A 15,588-nucleotide genomic window follows, 5' to 3' on the forward strand; every position below is an offset into this window, starting at 1 on the left:
GGGGGTGTCACATTCCGAGGTGCAGCAAAAGGCATATTTTTTACAAAGATTATTACAATAGTGTGGGGTGTAAATTCAGGGGTTTTCTCGGTCACAGGCCTCAAGTGGGGGATGGTGGCCGTTGAAGTTTCTCACTCCTTCTTTCACATAAGAATGGCAAGATCTGTTCTTGAAGAGTCCCTTCTTGTAAAGATCTAGGAGCATGATCAGTCCCAAAGTTTTTCCTTTGATGTGGCCAACGTCTGTGCTGTATGGGGAGATATTTATGGATATATCAAGGCTATTCCTTCAGTGTACGTCTTCATTACAGAGTTAACTTGGCACTTATTCAGGTGTTGCCACTAACTTCCCTCCCTTCCACACACAAAACCATCTTACCCAAGTTTATGGGTGCTTTCAGTCTGGACTCATTGCCCTAGCTGGGGAAGTACGTTAGTTTTAGCCTGGGCACCACTTTCACTTAGGCTGATAACCCACCCACATTGCAGTGAAGATGCAGGGTATATCACTCAAGTGCTGGTAGTTCTCCAGTGCCTTTTCACAATTCCCTGGAAGTCCTAGTGACACACACATGGGAATGCAGCAGTAGTAAGGACAAAGTAACTTGATATGGCTTTGCAGAGTGGCTGTTTACCCCAGAGCTAGGCTAATCTGGGTATTCAGACCCAGGTACTGCTTGCCTGTGTTACCTCTCTAGTGAAGACTGACCTTCGGAGACATGCATGTATTTATATGGATAATGCCTGTTAACGCTAATCTGAATAATGCATGTGCCTGCACTCTTGAATGTGAGAATAGAGCCTAATATTTTTACTAGTCCTTGGAAAATGGAGATGCAAACGAAGAGATTTTCTTTCTTTTTCTAACAGTTACGTAGTGTTTTCACACGCTGCTAATTACTTTGTTCTGTACAACCGTTGCAAGCAATGCACTTGGAAAATCTGACTTCTGGCACAACAAGATTAATATTGATAATATTTACCAGCAGTTTAGGACAGTATGAAAATTCATGTAAAATTATTTCCAAGTCCCATTTTGATGCAGTGGTGGATCAGAAGTCTTCATTTGTAATTTTTCTAAAATGTGCCTTTTATGAATGGGAAAGGGTGAAAAAGTGGCACATCTGTAACTGATTTCAATGAGCTGCCAAAGTTACTTGAACTAACACTAGTGACTTGTTTCCTGTGGTGTTTTTAATAATTTCATTACTATTTTGGAAAGTGTCTTCAAATATTGAATTGTGGATTTATTTATTTTTTTAAGAAAAAATGTGGGTTGTGTGGATAGCAGAAAAGAAGAGGATACAATTCTGAGTTCTCTTCTAGAAAATAATGCTATTTGCAACTTACTGGAACAATACAGCACATAAATATGAAGAAGCAAGCTGTTTTTAGTTTAATTGGCTTGGTGAATGTAGTTCAGAGAAGCAGAGAAGTGAATAACTACAACTCTGGTTCCAAGGACAAGAAAAGATCAAAAAACACATCATAAAGAAAATGTAAAATAGAACACAATAGAATAAAACACCAGAATAGGTAATTCTATCACTTAAGGAAAATAGAAGAAAAGAACAGTTGCATAGGCCGTTTTTGGTGTAAAATCAGAATAGATCAAGTGGCATGTTGTATTAAAAAGCAGAGCAACTCATTTTTTGTGGTCGTTTTTTATTTCTACCTGTCACCATCCGATTTTTCTCTAATTCTTCGAAGTCACCAATTGCATATAGAGAGCATGAGTTCTCTGGTTGAAAGTACAAAACATTTAATTTTTATTTAATATTTTTGATCCAAAACATTAGAGCAGGATAAGACAACGAAGTGACGACAACATGAAAACAACATAGAGATGGGCCAGAAGCAGAAACCCAGATCCAAACTTCCCTCTACTTTGTAGAAGTTTTGATCCAGAATCTGAATATTGTGGTTTGGGCCCATCTCTGCAAAAACATAAGTGATCAATGATAAAAAAACCAACCAAATCAAACACTGATGAAAATTAAATATTGGCTAAGGGGAAGAGAAGGGAGAGTATAAAGATTAATGAGTAGGATACAAACTAAAAGATGTTGAAAAGAAAGGTTATGATTCCAGCTTATTCTGAGCAGAAAAGTTAAGAAGAAAAGAAGTGCCAAGTCAGAAGCAGCCATACGTGCCAGGGTGATGAAGAGGAAGATAGTGATCCACAGCGATGAATGCAGCTAAATTGAAAAGGACAAGAACAGGCATGAGACCTTTGGAGTTAGCCACAAGCATAGCATTAGTTAGGGCTGTCTTGGAAAAGGCAGTAGCAGTCAGGCCATCACAAGGAGGAAGCATTACAGAACGTGTTGCCTTCCCACCTTCCATGCAGGCTCCATCACATTCTGCAACTGGCTGTGGTATGAATTGGAACCACACCGTTGAGCAGCGTGTCTCTCTCTCTCTCTGACCTGCAGCAGCCATTCAGCAGTGCTTCCAGAAGCTGCTGGCCACCTTGCAAGCAAATGGGGAGGGAGGTATAAAGGGGAGAATAAAAGCTATTGTAGCTCCTTTCTTCTTGCTTTCCTATTGGCCAGTGAGATCCTAAGCGGGCTGTAAGATGGGTGTGTCATTGACTCCACCTGGGCCCAATTAGAGAACGGGATGCCTAGCGCAGATGTTCCCCTCCTCACCAGTCAGCCAAAGAGTAGTCTCAATGGTGGCTGAGAATGGGAGGATCTGGTCAGATTCCCACCACAACCTTGGGAAAAAACCTACAGATCAACTGTAATGGGGGTAGGGAAGGAATGAGATCAATATTCTGAAGATGGTGGGTGAGGAGCAGCGGCACAGAAGCAATTTGCTCTGTATGCGGGAGCAGGCAGAGGCTAGACTGGAGCTAGGATAACTGTTTGGAGACAGGAGACTAAAAGGAAATTTTAGGAAACAAAAAGCTAACTTGTTTTATATTATTTAAACAAAGAGTTGGTAGAAAAATATTATGGAAATTCAGTTTTGCAAGCATGGAATCTGTTAATAGGTGGGTTGAGGGAGGGCTCAGGAAACCTGGTTCGGAGTTATATTATAATTATTTAAATATAGTTATATTTAGTGCTTGTTAGCAGAGAATTCTTGTGGAGGTACAGTATATAACCTCTAGCTCCAGTAAACCTATTGTAGGAACAGATAGCGTTGTAGAAGTAAATCTTCAGGGGAGATTGGAATGAGGACAAGGGTGGCTTGGCAAACTGGTACTAAGAAGGTAATCCATGTGGAGAGTGTTGACATGGTGTCTAAGATCTGTGAATAACAGGAAGGTATAAAATGAAGCATAGCAAGTTCATGTGTAGTGTACTTTTCCTAGACATGGGTGAGGCATGTGGGATAGGGACTAAAATTAAGCATAATGACTTATGCGTTTACTTACAAAAGATTTTTTTTCTTTTTAGAAGACCAGTGATTGTAGGTCAAAGTCTACTCTATCCTTCCTGATAATTGCAAAATCCATTACTGTCCCTTTGAGATGTTTTTTATAAAACACTGTATTAAATCTGAAAAAAGCTTAATAAGTATATTAGTTAGAACAGTAGTCCTCATGAGGATGTTTGATTCTGAGCATAACAGCTAAAGATAACCCTAAATGCAATTAGGTTTAACTCCCTGTGAGTGTCAAAGGAAGGTAATACCCACAGAGACTTCCCAACAAATGACATTATTTTTAAAAAGTGTCTCAACATTTAAATTATTCTTTCCTCTGGGTATCAGTAACAAAACCTTTGTTAAGAATTGTTGGAGAAACAGAGCCTTGGATAACGCACAGTGTAAAATTATTTTTGAAAAATTTGTTTTAGATGTTTCACATCAAAAAGATGGATGGCTCTGCTTCTGCGGGGGAACAGTTTGTTGTTCTCTTCTGTAGTCTTTGTAATTGTAAGGATCAAAACTCCCAAGGTGGCCAGAGATAAAGACAAAATAGTGATTTCACTAAACATATAGGAATTTATAAAAGGCAATGTGATCCAACGTTGATGATTTTTTCTCTGCTTGTATCTGAAATAAAAACAAAAGCTTTTATTAAACAAAAAATCCCAGACATTAAACTTCATAAATCCTGTTCCTATTCTAGCATATAGTGTAATAGACACTGTTAGATTACAAACCACTAAAATTGCTTAATTTTATTATCTGTACTGCAGTGCCCACATCAGAACTATTGCATTGTAATGGGGATTTTGGCATTGATATTCAAAACAAATAGTCCCAATAACAACAAAATTACATGTTTCAGAGTAACAGCCGTGTTAGTCTGTATTCGCAAAAAGAAAAGGAGTACTTGTGGCACCTTAAAGACTAACCAATTTATTTGAGCATAAGCTTTCGTGAGCTACAGCTCACTTCATCGGATGCATGTGATCGATGAAGTGAGCTGTAGCTCACGAAAGCTTATGCTCAAATAAATTGGTTAGTCTCTAAGGTGCCACAAGTACTCCTTTTCTTTTAACAAAATTACATGTACACCCCCGTGCAAAAAACTCCACCCTCCCAAACACTTCTAAAATAACCCATTACATATGTTTGCAGGGTTGTTGTAGCTGTGTTTGTTGGTATGGTGTGGTCTAAATGCTTTATTGGCACTTGTCTGGCACAATCTGCATAACTCACACATTGCTCAGGTGCTTGTGGGTAGTATGGCCATCCCAAATCCACGCCAATAAAAACTTTGTGCCACAGTACACCATCATGTATATTCTCTCTCTCTGTGGGACATAAATATCATCTTTATCTGTGTGGACTAAATATACATCCCACTGCTTCCACATGTTGGTGCATAAATTGCATGCACATGTGTATGTGTTTTGCAGGTGCCTATACTTTCATGCAGACATTTGAACCTTTGTGAGTTTACAAAGGTTAGAAATTTTAGTGTGCAAGCAGGTGTTTGCATGGTAAAATATATTAGTGAGCACAGATGGTAGCTGAGAAGGGAGTCGGCCGAAAACATGGTCCTAAAAGCACATAAAACTGGGCACTCTTTTTCATGTTCAGTAATTTTGCCCTTCCCATAAAAGGGATGTATTGCCTTGTAGCCTGTTTTCCATCTAGAACAGTGGTGGCCAACCTGTGGGCTACACACAGCACGTCAGGATAATCCGCTGGCGGGCTGCCAGACAGTTTGTTTACATTTGCACGGCTGCCCGCAGCTCCCAGTGGCCGCGTTTCGCCATTCCTGGTCTATGGGAGCTGCGGGAAGCGGCCGCTTCTGTATTTATGTATTTATATTCATGTCTCTGTCTAGATACCAGGTTACAGATGCTATATAACACCAAGTGTATGCACTAAACAAACCTATTTGAAATCTTTTTTCCCCTTATATTTTAATATTGCATCTTTTGGGTAATCATTTGTACCACTGAAAAGAACAAATGTGCTATGAATTATTGGCAGTTTACCTGTTCTGTGACTGCTAAAAATAAGCTATCAGGATTAATATTCAATAAGGACCCCGCTTTCTAGATTTCTAAATGCCTCCTTAGCTTGACTACATTTTTTGTGGTATTATTCATAGCTTTTTACTTGCAATGGAGTGCCCTTGAAAAATCTACAATATTTTTCTCCCTGCTTCAAAATCAAAAGTCAGTCTCATCAAAGATAAAACTGAACTGATTAGTCCTGGGCCAGAGTATCTGAAAATGATTTATTTTGCATCTTTTTCACGAGGAGTTCAATTTTTACAGCACATCATACTCAACTGCATGTATGTGGTACAAGAGCACTTAGTGGCCAATTTGCTAATCACACATGCCTGTCTTTTGCTATGTGTAATTTCTAAGGATATGTCATGTTCTTTGGAACATTTTTCCACCCCAAAGTCATTACTCTAAGTCTTAAGAGGTTTTACTCTTTCAATCAAATAGCAGATGTTTCAGTTTAGAAATGCATACCAAGTAAAACAGATCTCCCCCTACTCTTCCTAGAGGTATAACACATTTCTTTTAATGCCTTCAGTACAAGTGAAATAATACTTTTTTCAGTGTAGTGGCTTTATTCAGTTATCAAACTGAATGGCTTTTGTTTGTTTGTTGTTTGGTTGGGTTTTTTGCATACCATAAGTGACAATGAAAAGCAAGACAGACATGTTTTCAGTGCTGATCCTGAAACTAGTGGGTGCAGGATTGGGACATTAATGAACCATGACCATAAATTAGTAGGAGCAAGTATCTGCAAGATGTTGAATATCTACTGAGAGAGGACCAAATAACCTCACAGTGAAACCCATGCAAATTGAGGGCACTTAGACTTTCCAAAAAGCAGACCCTGTACGAATTACCAGGCTTCTGGCCTCTTCGGAACTTTTAAGTAACTACTTGAAAATTTCAGAGTAACAGCCGTGTTAGTCTGTATTTGCAAAAAGAAAAGGAGTACTTGTGGCACCTTAGAGACTAACCAATGCATCCGATGAAGTGAGCTCTAGCTCACGAAAGCTTATGCTCAAATAAATTGGTTAATCTCTAAGGTGCCACAAGTACTCCTTTTCTACTTGAAAATTGAGTTTTACCTCACTTTACTTTTCTTGATTAATCACTTACCAAAACTTAGTAATAGTAGTACTATTTGTAGTTATTAAATCCTCTGACAGATTCTTCAAGGATCTAGACATTTCTTGGGAAAATAGAAGTATAATTGTTTTTAAAATGTATACCTTATTTTAATTCAATTTAGATTTGAAATAGTTATATACATTCAAATGAAAGGTTTTTTATTAGTTTAATTCTAACTGATCTATGATTCAGAGCTGAACATTTCCTTTTCTTTTTTCCCCTTTTAATAGAGATTCTTTTTCTGAAAATGATTATTTTAGCATAGAAACTTTTGGGGAGGCTTTAGAAACCAATTTCTCAGACCATTCAGCTAACATATGTTATTAGAAATTGATAAACTGTGATATTTGAAACACTTTGTATTTTTTTTATTCCAAATCACTGGACTATGTCTAGTTCAAATTCAGCAGAATGAGCCTGATTATGTTGATTCTGAATTTAAATCTATGTATGCATCTTGAGTAAACACAAAAACCCCAAAACCTATCTAAACAGTGGAGAGTGTTGAGATGCATTAGAATAGAGATCATGAGTAAAAAGTTGAAATTGTGTTTTAAATAGATATAACATGTAACTTACATTATGGTGCTATAGGGCATTTAGTAAAACTATTTTTCTTAGGATATTAAATGTCTCTTATAGATATGTACAAATCTTACTGACTTTTGGGGAAACTGTGCGCATGTATCCAGAGGCAGACTTTGTTTCAATATGTATTCACTTAAGTCTCAGTAACATTTAGTGGCCCGTTTGGAGCCTGCTAACCTCTGGCTACCCCCACTGATGACAGTGTGAGTCGAGGGTATTCAGCACTTGCATGAATGGGTTCTTACCTGGGGTTACAAATGTTATGCATACCTAAGCCTCTTTACATGTCATTGATCATGTTGTATAAAATTTATAAACCCTCATGTAATTTCTATAGGAACAGCATTCTGTTATTTAAATATATATATATACTGTCGTTCTGTGACCTTGCCCAGCTTTGTTACATCAACAGTGTATGGGGGAATATTAGGGAGAACAAAGAGTTGTCTCTAAAATGTATTTATTTTATTTTATTTAGATTTTCACACACACCTTTCTGAGACATTGAAAGACAGACAGACAGGCTGGCAGCAGCTGGCTGAGACAAAGAACTCTCTCATACGTAAGGTTTTTGTCTTGCTTAACCCATATTCCCTATAAACGTAGAGTCTGGCTAGTTTGCTTCTGCAGTGATTAGCCTTGCTGTATTTATATTATGCTTATCAAATATTTTATTTGTGGGATTTTTCTGTGTTTTCTACTGTGTAGTAAATAAACCTGGCTTTTATTCAGATAACTGCAATCTATTAACTGACTCTTAAGCTGGGGTATTTGTTACTGGACTCCTAAGGGAAGAATGGGTGGTGAAGGAACTGCAATTCCCCTGAGCCAACCAGAGAGCTGGCATAGGCCAGCCACGGGCAAAAGGATTCCTGGATAATGTGAGGGATGCCAGGTCTGCTTATACACAGACCTAAGGACAGGCACCATAATATCTGTACCAGTCATTTATTTACAAAGGTGGCTGCATATATTTTTGCTCATTAGTGGAAGTTTGCATGTACTGCTTCAGAGATGTTGCAGTCCGCCTTTTTTAATGAGAGGATTTTGTGATATCTCTGTTCATCTTTTGCCTTGACTGAATTTTTTTATCTAAACCAGTTTCAAATCCAGACAGTAGCTCTTAGTGCAACGTTAAGCTTTTTATCTTATATATCCTATATAACACAATCAGAATTTTTGTAAAGAATTACCTCCGTGACAGACGAGTTTTGTTAAAGTATATAACTGCATCATTCCTCCTCACCCCCACAGCAAGATAGATAAAATCACTAGGGAAAAGGGAGGAGTGTGAAAAAAATAATGTGGCATTCTTCTTTTATTAAGAGAAAATTTTAATAGTTGATTAAACATATGAAGATCTTAGAACCAAGTGCTTCTTGGTGTGATTTTCTATCTAAATAAAGATTAAATAAACCCCTTTCTCCTGATATCTCTTAAATACTAAGCATTGTTTTCATTCATTGTATATGTCCAGTTGCATTAACCTTAGATCTTAGTCAATATGTTCCATTGTGCCCTTCCTAATTTCCCAGGAGCCATTTCTGATAAAGCCTTATGCCCTCAAGGCTGCAATTTCTGTTTTATGTTTGACTGGCTGTTCAGATGAAAGATGCTTCCTATTACGCTATTCTGATTTCCTTGTCTTACAGCCATCATCATCTTTGTGACGTGTGTTCAGTTAGGCCCTTATTTAGCAAAGCATTTAAGAATGTTCCCAAGGGCTTTGCTGAATCAGAGCCCTAAAAAGAAATAATAACCTAGATTCTGATCTTTAAACATTTGATAGTGATGTTTTTCTTTTTGTTTTTCTGATGTACTCTCTTCTTTAACATTCATTTGATTACCCCTGGAGTCTTGCAAACAACCTTAAATATGGATAGGTTGTGCTATGGAAGCAAATCTAGAAATAATAATAGACTGATCAAGAACTCCAGGATAGGATCCTATTTTGTTTTGCCTGTCTAGGGCCAGATCATGTCAAATGCTGAATACCACTGACTCCTACAAATTGTGGTAGCCTTCTTTGTAGTCAGTGAGAGTTGAGGGTGCTCCATAAGACTTGGGATACTTACAGCATCTCATAGGATCAGGCCCTTAAAAATCAGTCCAGCTTTACAGTGAGAGAGATTTTGTTAGCCACAGGAATTACATTCCCATGATAGAGGTCTATGATACAGAAATCAGGCCCAGTGTGTAGCTAGTAGCTACTTTAAAAAAAGATAAATTGTATAAAGATGAGAAATGATCTGCTATATCTCTGCATTTCTGAAGTGCCCATGACCATAGTATCATGGCTAGTGATCTAGCTATCAATGAAATCAAGGGAGTTACACTAACAATGAGTTTGGCCGAAACAGTATATCACTGAATCGCAACACTAACAGCAGCAGTATTTGAGTGCGTCCTCCAGAATCCCTTGATGCCTATCTCAGGGGCTCTCTGCAATGCCTTTCTCTCTGGGTCACTTCATCTATGAACACCGTATTCTTCCTATCCTTTCTTTTCTGAATTATATTATGTTTTGTTGCTCATTTTGTTTAGCTTTCCCTAGGAGCCTGACCCCACGTCCCACTGGAAATAGTTGGATTTATATATTGTTTTATATTGTGCTGCATCCCATGCATTCAGTGATGTAGAAATGAATGAAAGAGTATCTAGTGGTAAATATTAATATTAAATATATAGTCTGTTTTTACAGCAGTTTTAATTCTTATTTATGGTTCTGCTGTAACTGAGGAAAAAGTATAAAAATATAAACACATGGCAAAGAAATGGAAAGAAATTAATCGTCTGTTGGGGACTTTTCTGTGTATAGAATCATTTCTACACATAGGGTTTGGCATAGCTTTGTAGAAGAACGTATTGCATATTGTGTACTGTAATTGTTACAAGAAAAGAGTGAACTTATACATACAGATGTTGTCACTGGTAGTGCTAGCTTAATCTATTATGTTGATAATTCAGAGAAGGAATTAGGATCAAGATCCAGCTTTATCTCTATTCTTTTTAAAAAAAAACCCAAAATGCCATGGGGTCTTTAACATCCATCTGACTGCCAAAAACGGACAGCACCAACACTTGGTTTAAAGTGTTTTCTGGATGAGGATACATCCAAATAGTGCTGTAACCCTATTAGTGCACATGGTCTATTAGCTGTACAGGAGTCTTTGTTTTAGCGTGAGTAAAACCCCCAGTTTTTCATTTGAGAGGTGTCCAGTTCATACGTGTGCTTGCTAAGTACATGAATTGTTTGCAGTATATTGACTAAATGTGTGATACTCTTATACATTCAGTATGTGCCAAGGAACAAGATGTCATCACTGCTCACCAAAACATTCAGCAAGAGATAATTAGAGGAAGGGCAGCTAACTGCTGAGCCTAGGTACTGTAGCGATGGGCACTTTGGAAATGTAGTTAGAAAGATACCATTCAGACCTGCCTTACAGATGAGTGCAGTAGCATGTTTGGTCAGCAATATTCATACTGAGCTTTATTTTATAAGATTCTGAGCACCCTAAGTTGTCGGTGTGCTCCATGGTCCATACTCAGGATCTGGCGGGACTGAGCCCGTGAAGATCACCCCAAGTCTTTCACATTTTCTGCCTATCAAAAAACAGATTATTGTAGTTTTAAAACTTACTAGGGTGACCAGATGTCCCTATTTTATAGGGACAGTCCCGATATTCAGGGCTTTATTTTATAATGGCACCTATTACCCGCCACTTCCTGTCCCAATTTTTCATACTTGCTGTGTGATCACCCTAAAAATAACTCACCGAAGCATCCTTCTTGAGGATCATGCTGGTGGCAATGTGTGTGCTCTGACTCCACATGCCTGGCCACCAGCATGTAGAACTTGCTGCCTGTGGATGATCTGTCTCATCCCCTCCCATTTTTAAAGAAACTAATGAAGGTACTTCTTTTTTTTAGAGAGGTTGTCCACTTCCTCAGTAGGGCTGTCCTTTCTCATGGTGCTTCACGGCTTTAGCATTTTAGTCCTTTTGTTTTTAATGTATTCTGTTTGTACTGTTTTATTTTGTGTACTGTTATATTTTAGTTATGTATGCCCATATTTAGCACCATGACCATCTTTTTTATTATTATTTCTTATTAAATTGTTATAGTCTTGAAATGTCAGGAAGGCACTCAGATCTGATATGTGTTTGCAGAGTTATAAAACTAGCATAACAGATTTTATTCTCCCAATACTTTCTTCTTTTTACCCAAAGCCCAGTGACGCAGTATGGCCAAAACCATGACTTGTCTATCAGGCTGATATGCAATTTATATTTATCAATTTTGAATATGGTGAAGTTGCTTAAAGCTCTCCTCCGTGTTTGAACCCTGTAACCCAAGCTCTCACAATATCAGGTTAATTTTTAGATAAGCATTATGTTCTTGAATAATTTCTGAGTTATGTTAGGCCAGTACTTCTTCCCCCGCCCTCCAGGAATTCCAGAGGAAAAAGAGGACATTTCGTGTTAGGATAAAAGAAGACATAGTGATACTGACTTAGGCTGCAATCAGATCTGTGTGTGCTCACTCCTGCATTGATGCCGAGCCCCACTGACTTCAGTGGGACTCTGTACAATCATAAGAGTCTAGCCATGTGGCTGAGATTGCAGGATCGGGGCATTATTAAGTAATTGAACCATCAGCAAACTATTCTTATTCAGCAAAACACTTAATTCTATGATAACTTCTTGATTTATTTTGATAAATCATAGTGTTTGAATTTAAGGGCTCTTTTTCTACCCCTTAAAAAGCTTTCTTAACAACCCATGGCTGGCTCATGACAGCTGACTTTGGCTCATGGGACTCAGGTTAAGGAGCTGGTTAATTCCGGTATAGACACTTGGGTGTGGGCTGCAGCCTGGGCTCTAGGACCCTGTGAGGTGGGAGGGTCCCAGACCTCAGGCTGCAGCCTGAGCTCGAAAGTCTATACCGCCATTAAACAGCCCCTTAGCCTGAGTCCCATGACCCTGAGTCAGCTGGTGGAAGCCAGCCATGAGTTTTTAATTGCAGTAGAGACATACCCTGAGTTCCTGTGTGATGCTAGGCAAATCACTTAAATCAGACATTTCAGAGGTGGTCACTAATTGTTTCCTCATTTTCTGGGTGCCTGACTTGAATCCTAGTGTCTGATTTTCACTCATAGCTGAAACTGAAGTCAACAAGTGCTATGCTTTAAACATAGGAAGTGCTGTATAATGCTAAGTATTCTGGAAAATCGGGTCCTAAATGTCTCAAAATTAGTCTCACTAATCCTAACTTAGTGGATTCGTTTTACTTTAATCTTACTGTGCCTCAGTTCCTGATCTACAATGTGGGGGATAATAATACCCTCTCCCCACACAGGGATGTTGTGAAAATAAATTTGTAAACATTTCTGAATCACTCAGAGGCCAAAGTGAAAAGCCCACAAGGATAGTAATTCTGTCTTCAGAGCAGGGCTTGAATAGTGTGCAGTAAATAAGGTCTGAGGCCATACATTTTTCAAAGAGAAGAAAACAAAATATTGAATAGTTGGTCATTTAACTGAGCATCATCCTATACTGTGTACTGAAGGTGGCCAGGAGTCCATTGGACAAAATAGTATGTGATCATGTAATTAAAAACTGTAGCAAAATACATATGTACTGGGGGGCACATTAAGGTTGCACAGGAAACCTTAATTATAGCATTTCCTAACTTCCAAGCACTTAACTATGCAACATTAATGTTCTTGTGACATGATTTTTGTGTGTGTGATACACACACATTGTGTACACTGCAAATATATAACTCAAGACAATGGAATGGACTCCAGAGTGTTCGTGGTATTCTGTAGCATCCTTCTAGTGCTGATAGGTTTTTTAATAGTGATGGTTAATTTTGTGTGTGTGTATAAATATATGCATATGTAATATATATAACTCCCCCAACAAGTTTTCTTCAATAAATATCTGTAGACTCAGTTGTAGTTTCCGATTTACAAATCAAAAATAATTTACCTAGACTAGTTTCAGTGTAATTACTTTTTGAGTTGTTAATTTTGGGATCTGAGGAGTGGGTATGGGTCTCTAATTTCTGTAGCATGACATTTAAAATAACAAACTCATTTCCAAAAAGAAAAGGAGTACTTGTGGCACCTTAGAGACTAACCAATTTATTTGAGCATAAGCTTTTGTGAGCTGTATCCGATGAAGTGAGCTGTAGCTCACGAAAGCTTATGCTCAAATAAATCGGTTAGTCTCTAAGGTGCCACAAGTACTCCTTTTCTTTTTGCGAATACAGACTAACACGGCTGTTACTCTGAAAACTCATTTCCAGTAATCTTCAGAAACAAATATGTTCCATTATTGTTGTAAATTATATTTACATACACTGGACACAATGCACCCTGTTGTGACTCCATTGAAGTCTCTCTTCCATTAAAGTCAATGGAGTTACACAAGGGATGAATTTGACCCTCTCTATTTTACTGTGGATTTGAAATATTTCAGTTTCATTGTCCTAGCACAGGTTTAAAAAAAACAGAAACTCTTATGAAGTAGATAAGCAAAAATGTATTTATATCCTTGGGTGTTAGCATTGATTTCTATAGTAGCCAGCTTCAGATGTAACAATTACTTTTCTCAGAACATGCTGTTTTGCCCAGAAATCATCCACTAGAGCATGTAAACTGCATAGCAAAATTTATGTGCTTAAAAATTAAAAATTGTGAGAATGGAAGAAATTCTGAAAAAAAAAAAATCCTTACGGATTGGGTACTAGAAACAAACAAATTGATGACAGTATCAAGTGGGTTAATCCCAAGGGCAGATTTAATCTTTGTTATGGAATTTGTATCTTGAAAACACCATATTCAAGCTAACAAATTTGCAAACTTTGTTTGAGAAACAAAACAGATTGCATGTTGCAAGACAGAGTTGCTGGCAAAATACTCTATCGTGTCAGATTTATACAAACCTATCTCCTGTGTATTGCACCATGTCCTAGAAAACTGGAAACCATGAAAAGAAGTGCTCATATTTTAAGGAACTCAGTGACAGCTGATAAAAAAAACAAAACATTTTCTGTGGCACTTTTTACATAAAGAGTCCACCTTAAAAAAACTGATTTGATGGAATAGGTGGTAATTTTTAACACAAGCAGTGACAAAATAAACACCATCTGTTAGTGTTGACTTATTCCACAGTATTCTCATGCTGGGTGACTTTATTTCACTTTTTTTCAGCAATAGTTAATGACACATCTGGTATGCAGTGAAGGTGCATTTGGGGTGATTAAATGTGGACATTCGTTTAGACAGAGTGCTCACAGAACAGTTTTTCAAGACATTAAGGGACAATACTAAGTAAACAAAAGAGAGTGTTTTTAAAATGTCCCCATGTTATAGTTCCTTCTTATTATATAGCATGCAGTATGCAAACAAAGAATAGATTAAAGGTTCACAGTTGATCGGGTCCTCCCCTTTTTCTGTGTCTTTGTATGCCACATTTGATGATACAATCTTATCTTTGATCTTCAGAGTCGATCCTCTGTGCCTGTCATTCATATGGTAAACAATAGGATTTTTCAGGGTGTACCAAGATGGCCTGTCTTTGCAGTTACAATAACATATTTTCTGTAGTATAAAGGAAATAGTGAGCTAAACCATGTGAAGAATTCTATATATAAACATATTCTCTGAGAAATTGAATGAAATGTAGAGCTCTCAGGCAGAAAGTATTACCCTTTACTTCTGTAATTCTTGAGTTAAGGTGCAGGGACTTAGCAAGACCACAGTGCCCGGACATTGTACTGGGGAGGAAAAGCATACATCAGAAAGAGTTACTGATAAGGCAGTAAGCCACAAACTGGAGAGAAAGACAGAGATTACAGCCTTATTCAAAGAGCTTTCTTGCTGAAACTGTCTTAATGTTTTAAAATAATGGGTTACACATTAATGACTATATTATAGTGGACTATCTGTTATTGTAATATCCGGAAAATAGCAAATGAATTAATCATGATTAATACCAAACACATTCATGATGTCTAATCTCTTACTTTAAATAATTATTTTGAACCTTAAAGATTTACTAAAAACAAACAAACTTTTTCCATATGCTTTTCACCAGTGAGTTGCTAGGGTCTCATGTGAGCTCGTCATTAACAGAATCCACCTTTTGAGCTCTGTGAGAGGGAATCTTACCGTCTGTATGGGGGTGGAGTAAATCACTAGCCCTTTTATTTCTGAAGTTCTCCTAGATCTTTAATGAATATAATGAACAAAACCAGCCCCAGGACCAACCCTTGGGGCTCTCCGCTTGATGCCAGCTGCCAACTAGACATGGAGCCACCGATCACTACCCGTTGAGCCCAACAATCTAGCCAGCTTTCTATCCACCTTATAGTGCATTCATCCAGCCCATACTTCTTTAACTTGCTGGCAAGAGTACTGTGGGAGACCGTAT

At 37.8% G+C, this 15,588-nt stretch overlaps 1 protein-coding gene across 13 annotated transcripts in view; it reads left to right on the forward strand.

The window, feature by feature from the left end:
* The window catches only part of TENM2 (teneurin transmembrane protein 2), an 806,981-nt gene that overhangs the window by 313,142 nt on the left and 478,251 nt on the right, over positions 1-15,588 (forward strand). For 2 of the 13 annotated variants that reach the window (XM_077823687.1, XM_077823688.1), the window contains exon 3: positions 7,623-7,706. The exons of the other annotated variants lie outside the window; for them this stretch is intronic. In XM_077823687.1, the coding sequence (XP_077679813.1) occupies positions 7,623-7,706 (84 nt within the window). The remainder of the gene's footprint in view (positions 1-7,622; positions 7,707-15,588) is intronic. 13 annotated transcript variants of the gene reach the window in all.

The sequence above is a fragment of the Eretmochelys imbricata genome, chromosome 8 (assembly GCF_965152235.1).
Source record: "Eretmochelys imbricata isolate rEreImb1 chromosome 8, rEreImb1.hap1, whole genome shotgun sequence".
NCBI lineage: Eukaryota > Metazoa > Chordata > Testudines > Cheloniidae > Eretmochelys > Eretmochelys imbricata.